The 23,658-nt window shown below is 38.2% G+C and overlaps 1 protein-coding gene, 2 non-coding genes and 1 pseudogene across 5 annotated transcripts; 2 read left to right on the forward strand and 2 right to left on the reverse strand.

Annotated features, from left to right (window-relative positions):
• Window positions 1-2,482: 2,482 nt before the first annotated feature.
• LOC121778100 (serine carboxypeptidase-like 42) lies at window positions 2,483-6,964 on the reverse strand. Of its 3 annotated transcripts, none has more exons than XM_042175387.1 (11): window positions 5,636-6,071; window positions 4,997-5,104; window positions 4,789-4,881; window positions 4,517-4,609; window positions 4,358-4,443; window positions 3,998-4,276; window positions 3,789-3,922; window positions 3,620-3,712; window positions 3,418-3,535; window positions 3,182-3,360; window positions 2,483-2,545 (listed from the first exon to the last, which is right to left on the reverse strand). In XM_042175387.1, exons 1-10 carry the CDS (start codon window positions 5,862-5,864, stop codon window positions 3,193-3,195), a joined length of 1,401 nt encoding a protein of 466 aa, XP_042031321.1. In that variant the 5' UTR covers window positions 5,865-6,071; the 3' UTR covers window positions 2,483-2,545; window positions 3,182-3,192. The 3 variants fall into 3 exon arrangements, with proteins under 3 accessions (XP_042031321.1, XP_042031320.1, XP_042031319.1); XM_042175386.1 differs by lacking the exon at window positions 2,483-2,545 and adding an exon at window positions 6,665-6,964 and having other exon boundaries at window positions 3,003-3,360; window positions 5,636-5,897; XM_042175385.1 differs by lacking the exon at window positions 2,483-2,545 and adding an exon at window positions 6,553-6,964 and having other exon boundaries at window positions 3,003-3,360; window positions 5,636-5,897.
• Window positions 6,965-12,726: 5,762 nt separating this feature from the next.
• On the reverse strand, window positions 12,727-16,268 carry LOC121780166 (annotated as a pseudogene).
• A 4,672-nt stretch (window positions 16,269-20,940) lies between these two features.
• LOC121780497 lies at window positions 20,941-21,024 on the forward strand. The gene has a single exon (XR_006046039.1). It is a non-coding gene; the product is annotated as a small nucleolar RNA Z221/R21b (small nucleolar RNA).
• A 506-nt stretch (window positions 21,025-21,530) lies between these two features.
• LOC121780477 lies at window positions 21,531-21,614 on the forward strand. Its single transcript, XR_006046021.1, has one exon. It is a non-coding gene; the product is annotated as a small nucleolar RNA SNORD96 family (small nucleolar RNA).
• The last annotated feature ends 2,044 nt before the right edge of the window (window positions 21,615-23,658 follow it).

Below are 23,658 nucleotides of genomic sequence, written 5' to 3' on the forward strand. Positions count from 1 at the left end.
TTTCATTTTCATACATGCCATCATATGTTTAACTGTTCATTTTTTTATGTCAATATTTTGTTTTCATACAATGAGAAACTGGGACTTGTATATGTGTAAATTACTTGGTTAGAAGTAAATTAAAATAAAGATGTCGGTCAATCTCAAATGCTATCTTTACCCATTCGATCCATAATAAAATTTCTAAATGTGATATTTTATTGTTTGCTATCGAATTTATGATACGAAATTTGTTTACTATATGTTTCAAATCACATTCCAGCCTAAGAACTCTCGAGTCATTAACTTAAAAAAGCAAACTCAGCCACATCTTATTACACATTGTTTATAGAGCTACAATCTAAGAAAACGTAATTAAATAACAAAGAAAACGTAAAGTTTGTAAAATTTTAAATCTATTTCAAAGTTCGTGCGAATTACCAAAATTTGTCCGAAGTTCATGGTTTTTAATTTTTAGGGATCTACTCTTTTCTTTTTGGGTTTTCTCTTAAAAATACAAACTTTCTATTTTAAGAAATTTATTTTCTTTAATGAGGTATGACTCATTTTCTATTAACACACTTTTCTTTCTATCTCTCTTACTTTACCAATTTTGCATTAAAACATCCCCAATGTTACCTTAGCTAAGAGCAGTGCTCTTGTCGACGGCATGACAAAAGAGCTGCTCGCCGTTGCGCTATTGCCGACGGTACGATACTGCTCTTAGCTAAGAGCAATGCTCTTCCGGTAGGCGGCACACGCACGGACACTCTTCTCTACATTATTCTTTCTTACTTACAATTTCTCCACTTTAACTATTTTTTATCATTTTTATAAAACGGGTGCAGAAAAGTGACTGAGACTCCTAAATTGGGACGGAGGGAGTATACTCTAATAAATAAGTTTTCATAAAATTAATTGAACCTTGCATCGCACGGGAGTGGATACTAGTGTATATATACTAAGGAGTAGTCTACAACTCAAACGTTTTCCCCCCAAATAAGATATCACTTAATTAGGGCTCATGTTAATTTTACGCTCACACGCAGCTAATCACCGATCGTGAATTTTATGCCTAGAATAAGCTGACACGTCTCCTAGGCTTTACTCACCAACCTCTCACTCCTATACGGCTGATAAGGCTAATTTCATGCATTGATTAAAGGGTTGAATTCATGCATTTACGGGGTCTAATACATGTTTTTAAGCCAGGTGTGTAGTAAGTTTCGCCAGGTCCAGGAAGAAAGAAAGACGATTGCATGGCAAAGGGAATTGGCGATAAAAGTGAGCAATATGGGAAAAATGACTAGATGGAGGAAACATCGAAGCTGAAGGGCAGAATTGAGATTTCTGCAAAGGCTTCTAGAAGATCCTTCGCGCCTATATAAGGGAGAGAGCATGCAGAAAAGGGGGGAGTTTTTTTCGGCTCCTTAGGTTTTATTTTGGCTCTCTTAGCTCACTTACTTCTACACACTTGGGGGGATGTCCGGGGAGTTGTAGGGGATTACGGGTTTCACTTTCTGTTTGTGGTTGGGTAACACCGTCCTTGCGTAGGGCGAAGATACAATTTACCGCTTTCATTTCATTCCGTTGCTGTGAATTTCACCGAGCTTCCCTGTTCGAAGCTCGGCTCTGTTTTGCTGAAAAATTATCGTGGATTTATACAATTTCTGTTTTCTGATATGGTGATGTTTATTTTGAGTATGAATGACGTTTTATTTCTGAGCTCGTAGTTATTTACTCAATTGGATGCTTTTCGCATTTGCCTGTCGAATCGGAGTAGAATCGTTGATGATTGTCGTTAATCGGAGCAGATTTGCTGAATCGGAATCCATGGAGTTGATTTTGGTCGTAATTTGGTTCGGATTGCTTGGATCCGGAGTGGATTAAACATCTGATGTGTGGATCTGAAACAGAGTAGTCGTAGTTTGATGCCTCATTTCCGTATTTTTATTTCCTTCCGTCTAGTATATGTAGATCTGTTTAACTTTCGGCTAATTGCAAGTTTCCGACATCCGAACTTTACATTCTGTTTGAATCTAGTTATTTGCTCTGTTTTCTTCAATCCGCGTTTGAAACAGGTAACGAGATGCAGCTTGTCGTTAGTTAAATTCATAGTTTGTTAATTGCAGCTTTTCTTCCGTACCTTACTGTTTTGGGGAGATGGTCCCTACTGCTTGCGTCCTTTATGTCTAGCTAATTTAGGTAGTTGTTTACCAGGTCAAGGAAATTTGTTTGAGAGATTGGAGTTAAGAATATGTTCCTATCATGCATGATGTTTACAGTTTCCTAGGTCTAGTGTTAGATTTAGTTCTTGAGTCTAGTAATAGTTTTCCTCAACCCAAATTTGCGTGGCAGCAGCCATTCACTTTTCCAGAGTCTTCTAAATGCTTTCTTACGCGTCCATCTTCGTGGGATCGATCCCTGCTTCCCTGTACTAATTCATAGTATAGCGGGTTGAGGGTTTTGAACGCAGAATTTGTGTGTCCAACGACTGAGACTTCTGAGATCCTCCGAGTTCCTAGACCTTGCGATCTAGCGGATTCTCTGGTTTGAGAAGCTTGACCTAGCACAAAGCACACACAGTATTCCATAAGCGAACTTCAACAGCACATAGTAAGTTCGATATTGGCTTCTACAAACATTCAACTCACAAGATCCAACCCGGACTACTCCTAGCCAGTTTTAGCCTTAGAGTTTCTAATGTATGTTGGCTCCCTACTTCAAGTTAAAAAGACATTGAAGTTAAGACCATTACCGGATTACGTTCTCTAGAAAAATCTAGCCCAAATTAAAATAAGCACATAGATAAGAATTAAAATATGGAAATCATTCAATACATGCTTAAGATAACATATTTACAAATAACCTTAACTAACTAAGAAAGTGTGTATTTCTTTTATATAAATAAGAGGTGCTTATAAGCTAAAGAAATAAAAAAGGAATTGTGGGGTGTGCATGTTAGTATAGTGATAGAGTAGTTATGTTTGAGGTAAAAAGCTTCAAGTTCTGAGTCCAAAAAGGCAATTCTTAAATGACACTACTAGTTACCATTCACTTTCACAAATAAAAAATGAATACACCATCATTTATGTGATTTTCCTTGTTACAACATTTAAGAAATGCCATAAGAAATCAAGCTCAGCATAAATAACTCTGAATCAAATCCAAAACACACCAAAGAAAGTAACACCAAGCTCACTTTAGTCATCCTTATTCATCAATGGAAGGTCGTGTGCTGTTTGGCAGTTGCCGGCCTCGGACAAACGAGCTGAAGAGATGCAGAGCCCTTGATGGCTGTGCATATGGCACCATATGAGCAGCACCCCTAACCGTTGCGAAAGTCAGCAACTTTCCATACTCAGTCACCCAACCTCCCACCTGCATTCGCCAAGTTAACGGCATATCTGAGAAAGGAGCAGCGATGAAAGGGCGTACCTGTCCTTTATGGAACCATGCTCCATACGGGACTGTGATCTTGAGCGCGAGATCATGAGCAAGCTCGCGTACTAATGTACGTGAACCAAGTAAAGGCACAACGGAATCTTGATCCCCGCTGAAATTCAGATCATGTGCAAAGTTTTCATCAGTTCTTGGAAGTGTGAGATTCACATTCATGTTGAGGTGAGGAATAGTTTACCTAAAAATCCAAACTGGAATGTGGTTCCGGATGATCCTCTTTAGCAAAGGAAGAATGTCAATGTTACCATCTGCTTCGTTGTAATTCAGAAGGCTGCATAGTTTAAGCAAATGAAAAAATCTGGCAAATTATAGTAGCAAAGATGGAGAGAGGCATTTGCTAGGCTTACCCACTGCACATAGACCACCTATATGGTAGATTGGTTCGATTTGCATGTAACGCCTTTTGAACCTCGGGAAGGTTGAAGTAGAAGCGCCTCTCGTAGCTCATGCAGACGTCTACTCCAACACTGATCTTGGTAGCCTGCAACGATATATAGTGTTATTCATCTTGTTGTTCATGGTCTAGATTTTTAACGAAAAAAGATTCAAACTTTACCAGTTTCTTGAGACGCAGTTCTTGCTCTACAATGGATGGATAGCACACATCCAGAATAACATCATAATTGTTAACATAGTCACCAACAATCTCATTTGCCTCGGATATGGCCTCATTGCAGGATTTAGACGCATTGTGTGGGCTAGGGAACTTATAATCATCGAAATTACAGTCATTCATGATGGCAAGTCCAACTTCATCCGAAATCATTCCATGTGACCAGAAGAATTCATACGTTGCTGGAATATCACGATCAAGCCTCAGAAGCGGGTTGCCAATCTAGCCAATCAAGAAGCGATTATGAACATGTTTCCAAGCGTTTGGAAAATGCAAATCCAACACAAAGATGTGTGTTCTTACAGCAACACCCTTGATATTGAACTTGAAGTCTTTAGAATGCTCGTTGTGGTCTAGAAGCGCAATAGCTAATTGTGGGATGTAATGCCCTAAAGATACAATTTCATTTAAGAGAAAGCTACCAAGATAACATTGAACAAAGACTAATTGATGCTTTCTTACCGGCATAACTTTCACCAGTGAGAAATAAATCTCTGGTTCGGAACGTAGGAAACTTCTTATACCATTCCATCATGAACATGTGCATATCCATTGCTGCCATACAACATAAAATTCGTGCAATTCTAGTTGGTTGAGTATCATAAAATACGCGGACATGTAGGGTGCTTATAAAAAGATTCAAGAGTAGGCATATGATTTGTTCATGCTAATAGTTTCATCAAATCTAAATGTTATTCAGAATGAAGTAGGGAAAGAACCGAGTAACTCGCTACCTGTGGAAGCATCGCCACAATTGTAGTCTGAGCTGGTATTTGAATACGACCACCCTACACCAGCTGGAGACTCAACAAACAAAAGATTCGATGCTACACAAACAAGAAAACAGAATTTGTTGGTTAACTAAAAAAATTTGCTTGTGAGCAGTCTACTGAATCTGAAGTTCTGTCATTTTAAGAAAAGTAGATGCTTAATTAGTCCTACCTTTGTTCCACGATTTTGAGTTTATTCGGAGGCTGCGACCATCGCCTCTAGGGAAGAAAGGACCTAACTCTGTGAACGCACCTCCTCCCATTGATGAGCAACCCGGGCCTTAACAACACAGATGCTAATAACTCAGAAACCGAATTAATTAGGACTAATGTAACCATCACATTCCTTCATATAGGGCAAGATCATAGAGATAACAACAGAGAGAACAAAAAAAACTATTCCTTAAGAATCCTTCATGGCTCATTCGATACTGCACCCGATGCACTGTACTAGACGCGCTTTTTCACGAAAAACTAACAAACACACACCTTCCTACACCAAGAGCACTTGGTGCACTAGATTCATTTATGAGTTATTCTATACCTCACAGCCAAGGATAAGCACAGTTTATCCATCAACCAAACATCCCTCTTCTCACTATAAAGGACAGAACCATTTCCAATTTACAAATTTTCAAAATTCACAGAACATGAACTCAATTCATCATCTTCAACTCAAGATTTTCAATACAACATGATTGGAAATAAGGGATAAAAACTAACACATTCACTCCTACAAACATGATGTCCTAATACAAATATCAATCTTGAAAATTGCAAAAAATATTAGAGGTCTAAATGCAAAATGTACCTCCATTGAGCCATAAAGTCAAGGGCTTGTGATGAGGGTCATCAGCAGCCTCCACAAAATAGTAAAACAAACTCCTCCCATTTTTGACATCCACGTCGACATAGCCGGCATACTGCCTGAACTTCACCGGCGGCTGACCTGGCAGTTTCACCACTAGATCCTCCTCAGGGAAGCCATAACCACCCCCAACAACCACCAATCCCACCACCACCACCGCCAGCCACCACATCTCACAAAATTAAACCAAGAAACCGCCTTTTTTCTGCAAAAGATTCAAACTTTAGAAATGGGAGTTGAATTTCATATGCATACTGATGGGGTACGTACTAAACAAGCCCAATAGCAGTGACGGCCCAAAGCCCAAGGAAGAGTATCAGTTCGGCATTACCAAAGAGTTCGGCCCCAGCCTACAGCTCGGTAAAAGCCGACCAATCAAGCTCTACTCTCAGATCGGCAAAAGCTGCTCGGCAATAGTTCAGCAGTTCGGTCTCAGTATTCAACCGAACAAAGAGATAGTGGACCCATGCAGGATCTCATGCAGAATAGCGGACCAAACAAAGAGATAGTGGACCCATGCAGGATCTCATGACCTCCACGACATCCACGACCTAATTAGTGATGATGTAAGCCACGACCTAATTAGTGATGATGTAAGCCACGACCTAATTAGTGGTGATGCAAGCCACGATCTTAGTTCAATGTATAAATAGAACTTAGATCAGATAGACAGAGAGAAAGGAAAGAAAAGCTCTCTAGACATCAAATATCATATAGCAAGTCTGTATTTGTAAGCTGTAAACCAGATCAAGCAATACAATCTTGCCCTCCTTTCTTCCCGTGGACGTAGATTTACCTCAGTAAATCGAACCACGTAATTCCTTGTGTCGTGATCTATATTTTTTACCCACATTTGTTACCTTCAAAAATTCGCCCAACCATCACATACACACATATGTAGATAGATATAGATGTAAAATGAATTCTGTTAGGGCACGTGAATTCTGGGGTGCCTTGTTGAAAAGTGCAGACCTGAAATTCTTCAGAGGGTAAAGTGGCTATCTTGTTTTGTTTCCTATAAATAGATAAAGTGGGGTGTATGTGTATGCATATTTGCGTGAGTGAATTGCGAGAAACTACGCATTGATGCAAGGATATTTGGATTGATGTAGAGAGAGAGAGAGGAATTGAATGATCAGAGGCTAGAGGCAGAGAGACGTTGGAAAGCAACAGAAGCATCAGCAGAGAGAGAAGCTCACTCACTCTCTCACTGCGTGTTGTGTGTGTTAAAAAAGCCGAAAGACTCCTACTCCTACTCCTACTCCTACTCCTACTCCTCCAACACTCACGTAATGGATAGGAGATCCGTATGGAAACAAAAAAAAAAGCCATAAATTAGCTGCGGTTCATCAAATGCGGGGCCACTAGCATTCAATTCTTTTAAAAAACTACCGACTTTGTTGTATTTCCGAACTTAATTTAATCAGTCAAGATTAACTACTTTTACTTTAAAATATTTTTTTACAAGAGTATTTAAATCTTATGCATATGGAGTATGTAATTTGTGTACTAATCTAAGATTTTAAGGTTGATAGTAGTACATTTCACATATTCTTGTAATTGTGCGATTTGTGCCTATAATTTTCTTAAAAATCACTAAATTTGATGAAATTTTGATTTGTTCAATTGTAAAAATTAATTAAAAAAATCAATTATATTTAATTTTGTCCATAATTACCTCACAATATTTTTTGGTAAAATTGATCTGATAATAGTTGAATAATAATATATGGATGTCGTTGTGGGCGACTTAACCAAAATCGTGTATTCATACAAAAGATATTGTCATTTAATTGAAAAATATCAAGAATATACTCTCTTCGTCCCATATGAAGTGAGGTTAATTGTCAATTGCGGATGACATGGATTTTAATGCATATAAAGAGAAAAAATAGTAAAAATAATACAGATGGTGAGACTCATAAATGAAAAGAGAAGGAGAAAATGTTCCCGTAAATGGATATTGACAATTTATATGGGACAAATGAAAAAGAAAATTCAGTCAATTTCTATAAGATGGAAGGAATTTTACATATAGATTAATGAATTTTTTTGCAGTGGAATAATTGAGATCAAATCCAAATTTTAGGACAAGGAAATGTCCTCTGATGGTCTGTCCATATAAATTAGTTACAACATTTTATTTGTGATTTCTACTGTATCTATATTCACAATGTTTATACTAATTTTGGTTTTTAACTGAAACTAATTTTTTTTGCCAAAAACTATACAATTTTCAATCTTATGTAAGAGCATCTCCAATGGGAACAGACCTCCAATAGCCCTCACATAGTCTTCCCACTGCCACATCATCCAGCACTAAAATCCTCCTGCCACATCATCTGGACATGCAACTGCACATCCAATAGTCCTCACATAGCCTATCCACATTACTAATAACAATTATATAGTTTAATTTACAATTGTAGCAACATACGTAATTTAATTTACGAGATCAATACAGGAAAATTGAATAATACCATTAAAATTTCAAAAAGTACAATAATTTTAAAAAAAAATACATTTAAAAAAATTACATAAAGTTAAATAAAAACTAACGCCTTGCAATCCTCCGCGCCCACAACCCTTCAATTAAATCCTTTTGGAGTCGAATATGAGCCTCCGTCTGACGCATGTCGGCATGTGCTTGGAGGAGGGCTTCTTCATCGTGAGGTACCCCACCTCGTACGTTGGTGGCGGCGACGCCGTGGCTTGGACCGGCTTCATTATCGTCGTTGGCCCAATCAGTCAGTTGTACACCTTCATCTTCGACAATCATGTTGTGCATTATAATACATGCGTACATTATATCGGCAATGCAGTCGACATGCCACAAACGCGTTGGTCCCTTAACTGCAGCCAATCGAGCCTGAAGCACACCAAATGCGCGCTCCACGTCCTTTCGCGCCGACTCCAGCCGCGTCGCAAAGTAGGTCTTCTTCGCATCTGATGCGCACCGGACCGTCTTCACAAAGACGGGCCACCTAGGGTATATCTCATCTGCCAAGTAGTAGCCCATATCATGCTGGTTGCCGTTGGCGGCAAAACTGATGGCCGGACCGACGCCCTGGCACTGCTCGTTGAAAAGGGGCGACGAGTTGAGGACGTTTAGGTCGTTGTTCAAACTGGCTATCCCAAAATACGCATGCCAAATCCACAGCCGGTAATCAGCTACGGCCTCGAGGATCATCGTGGGATTCTTTCCCTTGTAGCCGGTCGTGTAGAACCACTTCCAGGCAGCGGGACAGTTCTTCCACTCCCAATGCATACAATCTATGCTGCCTAACATTCCCGGGAACCCATGTTGATCCCCGTGCATCCGCAGCAGATCCCGGCAATCTTCGGGGGTAGGCTTTCGGAGATACCGATCACCGAATTCTTCAATCACGCCCTGACAGAAACACTTCATACATTCAATGGCAGTCGTCTCACCGATGTGGAGGTATTCGTCCCACATGTCTGCCGAAGTCCCGTATGCCAACTGTCTGATTGCCGCAGTGCACTTTTGAATAGGGGTGTGGCCGGGTCTGCCAGCCGCATCGTGCCTGAAGCGGAAATACAAATATCGATGCTCCAAAGCGTTAACAATACGCATAAACAAGTCCCGCCTCATCCTAAAACGACGTCTGAAATGGTTGGCGTTAAAACGCGGCTCCTCTGCGAAGTAATCTGTGAACAGGCGCTGATGTGCAGCTACATGATCACGATCAACCACTTGTCGACGGTGGACAACTGGTCGTGGGAGAGGTACCGCCGGCTGCATATAACTCTGCAGCCATCGATCAACCTCACGGCTCGTATAGGCATCTAGCTCTTCGTTCAGCATACGCTCGTACTCATCAGCATCCCCACCACTACCACCACCACTACCATCGGCATTACTCATTTCTTAAATTGATCTTGTACAGAAAGTAAGATAGAGAGAGTACTCGTTAAAACAAGTGGTGCGAATGAAAATGACATCCAAAGCGCGTATATATAGTGTTTCGAAAAAAAAAATTAAAATCTGACGCCGGTCTGACCCCGATCCGGGGCCTACAATGGCGCCGTGCGGGTCGGCGTTAGAATCGGCGTCAGCCCACGAATCGACATGGGCACGCCGATTTTGATGCCGATTTCACCGATGCCGCTCGCAATGGTTCGGCGTTAGAACCAGCGTCAGCGAAAAATCAGCATCTCGGTTTTGACGCCTCCGCTGTAGATGCTCTAATTTTACCTAAACTCAAATTCCATTTGCAAGTAATCACTAAAATTTAAAGACGTGACGTTTTGAATGTGATCTGACGACCATCATTTTAAGGATAATGATTAATACTACTATCAGTGAGGCGCACAAAAAACATAAAAGTTGTAGTAATGGATACGTGGTCAATTTATTTTGTTTATTTTGTAATGAGAGGCTCTATTTTAGTTTCGAGTGAACTACGCAAATAGTCCTTGAACTATGCTTTTGCACACTAATGGTTCTTGAACTTTAAAAATATGGGTAGTCCCTGAACTAAGGTGTAATCACATTTATGGTACTTTTTCACTATTCATCACAATTTTACACCCAAAATGCCCCCAAGACATGAAGGGTATTTTGGGACTTTCATATCTAGATACTGAATTTAATATTTTCTTTATCTCTTTCTCTAATACTGAATATGATATATTCTTATAGTTTGAGTACTGAATTTGATATTTTCTTTATCACTTTTTCAAACACTTTTAGAAAGTAAAAAAATTAAAAAAAAAAAAGTTTTAGCTAAGCATCAAAATATACTCTGCTGAAACTGTACCAGATATTTGGGCCTATATTATTGTTTATCTTTCAAATAATTTTATTCAAATCAAATGGAGGTAATCGAAGTTTTATATTAATAAATTGTAATATAATATTTTGGTTCTGTTCCAAAACCTTTTGTTTAATTAAATTAAGAATTGATAGTATAAAATTGTAATTCTAAACTTGAAAACAAAGGAAATATGTCATTTGAATTATTTTAAAGAGAATGAAAAATTACAAAAACTGTACTACATAAATTTAACAGTATAAAAGTGAAAAATATGAATTATTTCAAAAAACTAAAAACAAAAGTAGCTAGAAAAATGGAGTACGTAGTAGGGTTTCGAACGGTAGCAAAATAGAGAGAATTATAATTTAATGTCTAATTATAAATATATTAATTTTTATAATTAATATATTTTAAGAATTTCATATTATTTTTTATAATTTAATGTCTAATTATAAATATATTTTAACGTCAAATGATATTTATTTTTATAATTATATTATTTTTTGTTTTAATTTTTTACTTTCTAAAAGTGTTTGAAAGAGTGATGAAGAAAATATCAAATTCAGTACTCAAACTATAAAAATATATCATATTCAGTATTAGAGAAAGAGATAAAGAAAATATCAAATTCTACCTAGATATGAAAGTCCCAAAATGTCTTTCATGCCTTAGGGGCATTTTGGGTGTAAAATTGTGATGAATAGTGAAAAAGTACCATAAATGTGATTACACCTTAGTTCAGGGACTACCCACGATATTTTTAAAGTTCAGGGACCATTGGTATACAAAAGACATAGTTCAGAGACCATTTGCGTAGTTCACTCTTTAGTTTTTGAGTGAAAGTTTTATTCATTTATTGATAACGCCCATATGTTGTAGCATCAAGACATAAAATATTCGAATTTTGAGGATAAAGTATTCTTTCAATATTTCAGTCTTGATTTATTTGTGAAAAGCCACTCTTCTAGTTCTAGTGCATAAAATATCATATCTATTTATACAACCTAATATCTAAAAGTTACACCTACTACTAACAGGAGGCAGAGATGGAAGATCAATTTTCCACTTTGGTAACAAAATTTGGTGGAATGATAGTGTTTGATTTGGTTTGGGGTTAAAAAATTAGTTGAATAATTTTAGATCGGAAGGAAATTTTGGCAGAAATATTCTACATAAGAGCATGACAGATAGAAATGTGTAGTTTCCAAAAGTTAAAAATGAGGTTAATTCTCCAAGTTCGATTCGAAATTTCGTCTTCATAAATAAAAGAATTAGTAATTATTAGTAAGATGCGAAAGAAGCCACAATTCAGTGCTGCCGCTAAAAGAAGCCATCGTTTAATGCTTATAGTAAAAAAAAAGCTTTGAAAAAGACCATTAATCTAAAATTAGAAAAGGTTTAAATTTTTGAAATTTAGAGTGGTACTTGATACTTTTGTGTATAAATTAATTGTAGTTGTTGAAAGGGATAACCTACTCCATTTAACACACAAGTTGTAATACAAATAGCCTCCAAACTTTTTAGAATCTACTTTCTGTTGGTTTTTACTTTTGGATCTGGTATATGATTAGAATTTAAAAATTCAACTCCAATTTAAAATAACTTAAACAACAAACAATTTTAGGGTATGCATATATATGCATCCTACTTGGCTAAAAATACATATTTTACGTATCTAAATAACAACTCATGAGTAGAATGAAATCAGAAACATATTAGTTTAGTAGTTCTATAGTGTATGCATATAAAAGTAGTAATTGTTAGTAATTATCTAGAGTGGGTAAGCCAAAAACTGGTAGAGGATCAGTGACTATACTATACACAGATATTTGCATGCTCGACGAGTTCAAACCAACAACAAAAATGCAGAAGCACGACGCGGTCGGTCGGGTTTGAGGGACTTGCAACAGCTGCCAGCAGTTCAATCACCATCTAGAAATACGATAATGAAAAGTCTGCGGAGCATAACAAAGAATCAGGAGATGTTGATATTATGTTAAACGAGTCGATACTTACTAAGAAACATATGAAACTCGTCTCAGATTTCATGTTTCTATAAGCAGCATGAACAGGATTGGTTGAACCAAGTTAACGACGAGAATTTTCAAACTCAGCACCATAACAGAGCAATTAATGAGAAAATGCAGATTCTCAAATTAGATAACGAGAAATGTATATGGAAAAAGGTAATAAAGCAATGAAAGAATCAGATAGCTTTCTGGAGGACTTACCGCGTTGTCAGTAGGGAATCGTCATCTAACTATCATCTTCAAGAGCTCCTCCTTCCTTGACATCGACACTGAAATTATACTCTTCATCACAACCTAGATAAGAATCACACATAAAATATAGAGTGTATGTCTTTTTCCCAGGTTCGGTCGGTGCATCAAAGTCGAGTTTCACCCTGGACTTCCCCTGGAAAGTGACACTTTTGATAGCAAGCAACTGATTGGTTTGTTGGTTTCTAGGGATTAATTACAAGAGATAACAGTAGGGTGTAATACAACCCAAAAGAAAGAAAAGGAGAAACTGAACTAATGAAATTACAATAGAAATCGAAACAACTAAACCAGTATGATAGCCGAGTCGAGGAGGCCTCTTCCCGCAAGACGAGATACGCCCGGGTGGTGCTCTCGATTTGACGTGTCGTCCCCAAAGGTAAAACGGCTACGTCTCTTTTGATGCAGCACCGCAATCAGCAAAGCTCCGGCGAACTGGATGGAGAAGAGGGCATAGCTTCGACAGAAAAACTATGCAGAGAGAGGGAGAGAGCTTATGCTTGTGAATTATGTGTAGAATGGCTAGCCTATTTATAGGTCAAGCCACCATGCAGGGTCAACCAAGCCATGAAGGCTCATCATGGCAGATTCGTAACCGCCGGCGGTTACGAGCGTGTGGCAGGAGTGTGTCTTTCGCGTGTGGAGCGTGTGGATTTCTTATGTGGCAGCCGTGACTGTGCCTCGCTTGACGATGTGTCAAGCCACTTGGACTGCTGACTCGGCGGTGGTATAAAAAGATTAGTTTGGGCCAAACACCAAGCCCAAAGACCAATTGCCAAGATCCAAGTCCAAGTCCAAGATCAAGTCCAAGATCAATATCAAGATCGGGATCAGGATCGGGCCAGAGGCCCGCGAGCACTGGCTCGGGCTCGGGCTCGGGCGGGCGGCGGCGGCGGCGCGCGCATGTGCGCGCGTGTGGGCTCTTTCACCCATCTTGGTCCACTATAATTATTAAGTAACATAAAGGCACTTAATTTAAGCACATTAAAAGATGTGTTAATCCTCCAATGTGGGATAATTAACACTAGTTAATTATTCCCTAAGCTCCAACTCCAAGCTTTAATTAAAAGCTAATTATGCCCAACTTTAATCCACTATTTCTCACTCACCGGAAATCGGATTTGAGAAAGTGAATATACTGCATTTATCTACATAAAATGTAGATCGACGCTATGTCATTTAATTTCACAAAATTAAATGTCTCGTCATATTTATTATTTGGTCAAAATCCATTGACCAGACATATTTAATCCATGATTTTTACAATCCCCACATGAGTGGAAATAGCCAAATGCATATGCATGCAGACACAAGCTCAACCCTCGAGAGGTATATAAGCATAATGATAGGTAGTTATTGGCTTTGAACCCTCCATAGTCGACACCATCGGATACACAGGCGGCTTAGTAGCTCGATGCTTTGAACTAATCCCCCACGGCGTGCACCGAGACAATGGTGTTAACGCTTAAACACCTCAACCTCATCCGTTCTCACGTTTTGTGTCCATTGCGGTCTTGGACACCACTTTGGATTCATAAGTGTGTTTTATGAAGCGACCACACTTCGCACTTACATAGGTGATTCTTAGTCAAGTACCTTGCCATATTTGGTCTCTTTGAGAACTCCATCTCTTTGAGATCCTTAAGAACCATTAAAAGTCATAAACTTAGCCTTTACCACTAGGCAAGTTCTCCAACACTCTATTGCTCTCTAGGGAATAGATATATTTAGTGTTTCTCATGAACTCTCATAGCTTAGTTGTCCCTTTGAACCAAGTTCTTGGGATCTCCAGTCATCATGGTTGGGTTACCACTATGATAATTCTTTAGTTTGTGGATTTCAAACCCATTCCCTCTAGCAACTTATTCATTTGATCCCGGTTTAACCCTTTGGTTAGCGGATCCGCTAGATTATCTATTGACTTTACATAGTCAATTGTAATCACCCATGTTGTGATCAAATGTCTCACGGTGTTATGTCGTCGACAGAAAACTATGCAGAGAGAGGGAGAGAGCTTATGCTTGTGAATTGTGTGTAGAATGCAGAGGAATGACTAGCCTATTTATAGGCCAAGCCACCATGCAGGGTCAACCAAGCCATGAAGGCTCATCATGGCAGATTCGTAACCGCCGGTTACGAGCGTGTGGATTTCTTATGTGGCAGCAGTGACTGTGCCTCACTTGACGATGTGTCAAGCCACTTGGACTGCTGACTCGGCGGTGGTCTAAAAAGATTAGTTTGGGTCAAGCACCAAGCCCAAAGACCACCCAAAGACCAAGATCCAAGGTCCAAGATCGAGATTGAGGCCCGCGTGCACGGGCAAGGGCGGGCGGCGGCGGCGCGCGCGTGTGGGCTCTTTCACCCATCTTGGTCCACTATAATTATTAAGTAACATAAAGACACTTAATTTATGCACATTAAAAGATGTGTTAATCCTCCAATGTGGGATAATTAACACTAGTTAATTATTCCATAAGCTCTAACTTCAAGCTTTAATTAAAAGCAAATTATGCCCAACTTTAATCCACTATTTCTCACTCACCGGAAATCGGATTTGAAAAAGTGAATATACTACATTTATCTACGTAAAATGTAGATAGACGTTATGTCATTTAATTTCACAAAATTAAATGTCTCGTCACATTTATTATTTGGTCAAAATCCATTGACCGGACATATTTAATCCATGATTTTTACATGGTCTTGGTGTCACCAACTACCAGCCACCATCCCTCTTCTTTCGCTTTAGGGTATCTGGGGGCGTCGACAGGTCCGGACTCTGTTCTTCCTTCAAGATCGGCGCTCAAGGCTGACTTGTACAAAAACTTTCTCTCCACTTGTGACATTCTCACTGTTCAGCACATCATAGGTCAGAACAATGTTAGGAAAGCGATTGCAAAACCGAGCAATGTCCATCAACTGTGCATCAGAAATTTGCAATAGCTCCCGCCTTTCATCATCCTCCATTTCCACCAGATCGAAGATAGTCTCAATATTTTTTGGAGGATTTTCTTGGTACCACTTAGCCAATTCCTTAGTGAAGTAAGGAAGTTGGAGGAGCATCGAATCACGCTCCCATAGCAAGGAGGGGGAGGCTGAGCCAGCCATTGCTTGAAATTACATCGACCATGGCCTGAAGAAGCCTGCTTGAGTAGATAAGCACCTCCTGCTGGTCAGAAAACAAATCTCCACCAATTGTCTGCCTGGAGAAATGAGCTTGCAGTAGAGAATTGGATCTGTGTACTTGGGATTTTCGAAGGAGAAGCGTTGGTGATGGATTAACCTTCTTATCAACTCTTCTTCGGAAGCTGCTCATACTCCGAGGCTGAAGCCAAGATTTCCAAAGAGGAACTGAAGCGCTCAATTGTTGTGTAACTAATATAGTAATAAGAAGCAATCAGGCCAAGATTTGCAGGAGCCAGTAAAAACTCATCCTCAACTTCCAACACATTTACTTGCTTCCAGATCACTGATTGTGCTCTCCACAAGCTCAGAAAGGTGATCTGAGAGATGCCTGTGGGTGCATCAAAGCTTGAAATGCTTGAACTGGTGATATAGGGATTCATATGCTGGATTCCTCAATGCTGTAACAGGTAGGGGTTGCAAATCAAGCAACTCAGTTGGAGGAGGATATTTCTCAGGCAAAATGAAGTGCCTGAAAGAAACGGGGAGAAGAGTCTGTGACCCCAGCCACATATCAGACACGACATTGATGAAATATAGAGGAGGTAGTGGTTCATATATAGGAACACTGAAACTAAGTGTGTGATCCTCGTTTCTTCAACATGAAATATTCATGATGGAGAATATTTTCCCCATCATTATCCTCAACAATGATCCAGAAAGGCTCCACATAGCCATGGGCCTTGTCATCCCAATGAAAATCAGGTGTAATTGTCAGTTCAACCTTCAAAACAGAACGAGTAATGGGTTGAACATGTTAAGTTTTGGGAACTGATGAATACATCTATGAAGAGTTCTTCCCATTTTAGGGTAATGGATAAGTTCTCCGATCTCCTCTGAAGAGAGATCATAATACCTTTCCCAGGACAAATCTTTCTTTTCCAAATTCATCAAGATTTTATTTGGAATTGACCAAGTGGTATCTGCACGCTCCACGCCTATCATTTTACACAGTTTTAGAGCCAGTTGTGCCCATCCCCTTTTTACAACTATCTCAAAAAGCAATTAAAAGTTAGTTAGAAGTAGTTGTTGACAGAAGCACAAGAAGATCATCCAACTATAGAGCACGCATTAGGTAGATACAGAAAAGAGACATACCATATGCAAGCTGCGATCACCTGATTTCCTGGTAATAATATCCCACTTCTTCACAATGATCTGAGTTTCCTCAATCTGCTGACGGGTCAATGACTGATCTCCACTCAGTTCTCTAACCTTGACACCATATGGCTCCAGGCGATTAGAAAGGTTGCCTACGACCTCAGCCACCAGAGCCTTCATAGCTGCAACATACACAATCTTATTTTGACTACATCAAATCTTAAAATTCATCTATGTAAATTATTTGTTGAACATGTATGTACTTATCATAATGCGTTTGTGTTTTTAGTATTTTGTCAATAAGTTATCAAAATCATAAACAAAACCGATTGCAAATATTCAATGGTTATATTTCAATATACAACGTACTCCATATTGCTGAATTTTACAATATTTTTTACTTTTTTGGTGTCCTATAATCACAGCTTTTTATTTTGGAATGTTAAGGTAAGTTATATCATTCCCTATATTTTATGGTAGACACTATTATATATTTTTTCCATAATATATTTGTTTCCTTTGTGAATAAATTACTAAAATCTATTATCACGCCGTGTAAACTGAATCCATGCTATATTGATTGTACATTTTCTATTTCCATGAAGTGGGGTGATTTGAATTCCAACAATTAAGCGATCAAACTAAGACAACAAGACCATAACCACACGTGTCACAGGTCACCATAGGTCTTGTTCGAAACCACACAAAAACATTGTAGAACGTGCAAAGCAATCAGCTGATCCCCGAGCCACACAGCTCCGCCAAACCTCGACTTTGATACCAATGCAAGAGTTCGGCGATGCACACCCGAATTCACATCAAAACGACACTGTCTGCTTTAGGCAAAACCCTCATGGTTTATATACTAACGAAGTAGATGTTTGATGTAAATCAAATAATGTTAATTCTACTCCAAGTTTTCTCCTATATAAATCATCTATTAATTAATCATTAAAGTTTGATTATTATATATTAGTTGATAGAGTACATGTGGAGTGAAGGCATACAATGAGCCAAAGCGGTGGGGTCTGATTCAAAGTATTCGTTTCATATCAAGACAATGTCCAAATTCTTTTATTTTATCACCACTATCTTCGTCATTGAAATAGCTTCGTGTGGGTACCTTGTACGCCTCAATCGGAGCTCGGATGAAGAAGTTATGGCCATTTGATCAAGGCTGCACGGAGCAGTGCAAAAACGCCAGACCCGGGCGTTTTTGACTAAAAAACGCCCGGGTTGGCACCATTTTGCCCGGGTCGGGTGTTTTTCTCGGAAACTGTCAAATTTTAGTTTTCAAATTGTTTTCTGGAGCAGTTTTTGAGGCATGGAGAGATTATCAGACTTCCTTGGACGAAAAGAGATAAAGAGGAGGAAGAGAGGAAGATTGGAGGTGCAATCATTCAACTTCCATCATCCCGGAGGAGATTTACTACCATCTACACATCAATTTTATGAGTTCTATGGTTCTTCTTTATTGGTTGTGCATGTGTAACTAAACTCTTACGTTGTTCCTAATTTGTGAAATGTGTGAATTACTTTTGGATTCTATGGATTAATATTAATATATGATCTTTTTCTACGGTGCCTTTACATTGAATCATAATTTCGGCCTGATTTATTATTCAATCATGTCTTTTAGCCAATGTCTCTTTAACTTGGTTAAAAGGTGGAAACGTAGATAAAGAGTTTGAGATTTGTATCGTGTTCAGCATATGAATCTTGGATAAGGTAATTTACATGTAATTACAATAATGGTTGGACATTTACTGTGCTTCCGTATGAATGTTCAATTGATTTTGTAAATGAATCATGTACGTTGGAACTTACAAGTTGGGCTAGAGCTTACTGTGCGTCTGTAGGAGTGATAATCCAATGAGTACGAATTTGATCTTAATGTTCAGCAAGGTTAAATTCAAGCATTTATGAACATGTTCAGTGTGAGTAGAATTAACAAGATTATTACAACTTTCATTAGATTAATCTTTAATCCATAGGTTAATTGGTCCATTAAGTTAATTCACATCTGGAGCATATTAGGAGCAATGTTCTCAATCTCTTGGTTATATTTTGTGTTTTCATTTTATTTCTTCAGTTGTTTTTGTTTCAATTTAGTTTCTCAATCCAAAAATTCCAAAATTTACTTGCTTTCGAATTAGATAATCGTACGCCTCCTTGTGGTTCGACACCCTAAGTATTACAACTATAACTGTATTCTTGCAGTTAAGTTGTAGTTTTAGAGTTATTATTTTAAACTTGAGTGTCAAATTTCTATTGACTTTAAAGCTCTAAAAATACACATCTTGCACTTATATATTGCTTGCAAATTTTCTAATTATTTGATGTGAGGTGGTTTGAACCCAATGATATAGAAATCACATTGAAATTTGCATATTATCATGTTTATATACAAATATAAATGCATATATTCGAGATATGTGATGCAATACCTTATACTCCGATGCAATACCTTATACTCCCTCTGTCCCTGTTAAGATGACAATTTTTTTAGTCGGCACGAGATTTTAAAAGTTGTTGATTAAAGTGTTTAATTGGAGAGAGAATATGTGATTGTAAGCATTAAATGAAGAGAGAAATAGAGTTGAATATTTAATTAGGAAGAGAAAAGTGGTTGGATGTATTAATTGGAAAGAGAAACTTTTTAAAAATAGTAATATGTCTTCTTATCTTAGACAAATTAAAAAAGAAAGTGTGTCATTTTAAGTGGGATGGAGGGAATACTATACTATTGTTAGATATGGGGAGTGGTCAATTGGTAACTCATCATTTAATTGTTAACTACAACTAATTTTAGACTATAAGATTTTAGAAATCTTGTGGTCTATCTTATGGTCTAAAATTTTCCATGTGTAATTTCATTTTTTATTTTTTAATATTAAAAAGATAATAACAACTACTCCCTCCGTCCCCCAAAATTCGTCACCATTTGACCCGGCAAGGGTTTTAATAAATGTAATAGAAAGTGAGTTGAAAAAGTTGGTGGCATGTGAGTCCTACTTTTATATATTAGTTTTATAATAAAATGTGAGTGTGAATGAGTTAGTGGAATGTAGGGTCCACTACAAAAAATGGTAAAAGTGAAAGGTGACAAATTTTTAGGGACGGACAAAAAAGGAAATAGGTGACAAATTTTCAGGGACGGAGGAGTATCAAATTTAGGGTTTAGAAACACAATGTCAATATAGTGTATGAAATACATCAACACAAAGACATACAAGCATTGTATTGACATATTATATGCTGTGTATTGATATAAAACTGTTAACGAAATTTATGAAAATTTTCAATTTTTTTTTTCAAAATTTGACATCGAAAGATTTGCAAGTGAGATCTCGTTAGAATCTTTACGAAATTATATTTAATTTTATATATGTTTTGCGAAAAATAATTTAAATAAAGATAGTTATATGCGTTTTAAAGTAATGTGATATTTTTGCAGAAGTTATTTACAACTAATTTGTTGTAAATTGACCTTAATACCCTTATTGACGTTTTTTTTGTGATCGTATTGACATTCAGGGGCTGATAATCTAGGCCATTGATTTAAATATCTAATGACTATTATTTAATTATTGTTAGCAATTAAGTATTGAGTTAGCAATATTATATCCCTCTATTAGATATTATGAACCAAATTCTGAGTTTTGGCCTGTATATTATTTGACAATTACGACTTATGGGGCCTTGAATATGATCACCGCTTCATTGCTTTCAACTTAACAATTTGAGCTCAAAAGGCCCTATACTTAAATGGGCCTAATAAACCACTAGGGTTTCCTTTTCAAGATATGCGTGAATGTATATATATTCAGATCTGCAAAACCATTCTACTATCACCGCCCCCTTTTGATTACTGATTTTTTTCTTATGACAAATTTTGTGTTCAATTTGGCTGTGATTGGAATTTAGAGAATGTCATGCACCACTCTGATCTAGTGATGATAATCTCTCAACCCATACAATTTCTGAGCCTCATTCTATTCTATTTTCAATCGAATTTTCTGATCTGTTTGTTTTTTCCTTAATTGATTCATGTTTTGGAAAATTGATTTGGGGCCAAATGATGCGATCTTTCTTCTAAAAGAAAGTTCAAACCATGATGCGGACCGTACATCAGCTTAATGCTTCTGGGGATATACTTTGGTCTCTGATGGTTCTCCTTCCTATGCTTTACATATTTTTTGCAATTTGTTCAAATTGAATTCGAATTTGATTCTCGATCGGTATATTCGCGACGTTTTATTGAAAATTGAGGCGAACAATTATTGATGTTCGTATAACTCAGTGTGATTCTTCGCTGGAGAAAGCTTTAGCCGTTGTTGAGATTGCCGGCCGCGTCGGCGATTTCCGAAGGCGAGGGTTGTCATATCCTATCGCCTTGGGTAGCGGGTTTCCGCCATTATCTCTTGGAATTGGCCATGAGAAAAACATTCATTCTTAAATTGTTCCCTTTTTACACTTCCATTTTCGATTTATTAATGGCCAGTGATGAAATCTGTTGTCAAATTACACCATCTTTCGGGACTGATTTTTCCTTGATGATATTCTGCAATTCTGAGGCTGTTTTTAAATATTTTAATATTAATTTTACATTAATTTTGTAGCAGTAAATCATATTTTATTAGATCGTCCGGACGAGGCGATGGACTAGTGCCACTGCAGGCCGACGGATGACCGTGCCCGATGGTCGCGTGCACGCTTTTTTCATTTTTTTGATTTTTTCACTTTCTATATATACTCTCACATTTTACATTTCATTTACACCATTCTCTCGTCTAATCTCTTCTCTTTTTCGCTTTATCTAAAATGAATCCGGCGCATTTCCCAAACCCGGTCCATTAAAAATCTCTCATTTCTATTAGAAATGAAACTTAATTCCTTATTAGTTTAATCCATTATAAATTAATCTTTCCAAAAGTGGTAACATTTCTATTTCTAATTTTTCATCTCAATTACTTTTTACTCTTTCCTCGTCAACTCATAAAGCAATACTAACATTTGTGTCGATTCTTAAATGTAAATGGGACGGAGGAGTATTTATTATCTAAGCTAAAATTAAATTTAAAATTGAAATGGTGGATACTAATCCCGGCACTAGTTTGCCCATTACAGGGGAAGGGCTGGACTAATAAATGGTGATGTGGAGGCCTTTGCATCATTGATTATGCTCTTATTTGTTTTTCTATTGTGTTCGAACTGCTAATAGTGGAAAATTTGTTATTTTATTATGTTAACCTAATTCTTGACGTGGTTGTTAACCTAATTCTTGAAGTAATTATTACTCCATCGGTTCTTTGTTTATAAAGATATTTCTTTTCGGCGCTCAATATATGAATATTGTGTTAAATGGATAGTGAATTTAATAAGTAAGAATAAGGTATAAGTGCATCTCCAGTGGGCGGACATCCACTAGGACATCTACTAGGATATTCCAAAAACACCTCTTGCCACGTCACTAGGACTTTCCATCCCACTGCCACGTCACTAGGACATCCCCTTCTATGTCCGCCCTTCCCACTAGGACATCTCGCAATTAAAAAAAATCATACATTTACAAATAAAATAATTTACATTTACGGAAATAAAATTTGACGTCAACTCCTCTGAGTCCAAACCTCATACATTATTCGAAAAAATTACGGGAAAAATTAACAACTTTATCGGAAAAATTAACAACTTCATCGGAAAAAACATACATGATTCGAAAAAAAAAATTGCATACTAATAAAAAAAAACTTCATACATTATCACGTCAACCCGTCCGAGTCCAAACCTCTTCGATGATATCCTGTTGAAGTCGAACATGGGCATCTGTTTGCCGCATGTTGGCAAATGCACGCAGCCGCGCGACCTCTCCATGAGGTACCCCCATATTCACATTCGCGGTGGCCACGCCGTGACTTGGACCTGCACCCGTATCATCTTCGTTGGTCCACTGAGTCAGTTCCGCAGCTTAATTTTCGACAATCATGTTGTGCATTATGATATACATGCGTACATGATATCGCCGATGTTGGGAATATACCACTGCCGTGCAGGACCCTTCACAACCGCCCACCGACTCTGGAGCACACCAAATGCCCGCTCCACATCCTTGCGCGCTGCTTCCTGACGGCTCAAAGTATGTCTTCTTTTGTCCGAGCGGATGCTTGATTGACTTCACAAAGACGGGCCAGTTTGGGTATATCCCATCCGCCAAATAGTACCCCATATTATGCTGGTTGCCGTTGGCGACGAAACTGATGGCGGGACCAACGCCATTGCACTGAGCGTTGAACAGGGGCGACGACTGGAGAACGTTGATGTCGTTGTTGGACCCGGCGACTCCAAAATAAGAATGCCATATCCACAACCGGTAGTCAGCTACAGCTTCAAGGATCATCGTGGGATGCTTGGCTTTGAAGCCGGTAGTGTACATCCCCTTCCAGGCGGCGGGGCAGTTCTTCCACTCCCAATGCATACAATCTATGCTGCCCAACATCCCAGGGAACCCGTGCACCGACCCATGCATATCTATCAGCATCTGGCAGTCTTCGGGGCTCGGACTCCGAAGATACCGCTCCCCGAATATCGCTCTCACGCCCGCGCAAAAATTCTGCAGACACTC

This window comes from Salvia splendens, chromosome 19, assembly GCF_004379255.2.
Source record: "Salvia splendens isolate huo1 chromosome 19, SspV2, whole genome shotgun sequence".
Taxonomy (NCBI): Eukaryota; Viridiplantae; Streptophyta; class Magnoliopsida; order Lamiales; family Lamiaceae; genus Salvia; species Salvia splendens.

What these genes read in the sequence shown, in the direction of transcription:
- LOC121778100 (XM_042175387.1), bottom strand. Translation starts at nt 5,864, where the DNA reads ATGTGGTGGCTGGCGGTGGTGGTGGTGGGATTGGTGGTTGTTGGGGGT. An exon ending in TTGTGGCGATGCTTCCACAG is followed by an intron (nt 4,610 to 4,788) that starts GTAGCGAGTTAC and finishes GTTGTATGGCAG; the next exon opens with CAATGGATATGCACATGTTC. An exon ending in CATGGTTCCATAAAGGACAG is followed by an intron (nt 3,361 to 3,417) that starts GTACGCCCTTTC and finishes TGGCGAATGCAG; the next exon opens with GTGGGAGGTTGGGTGACTGA.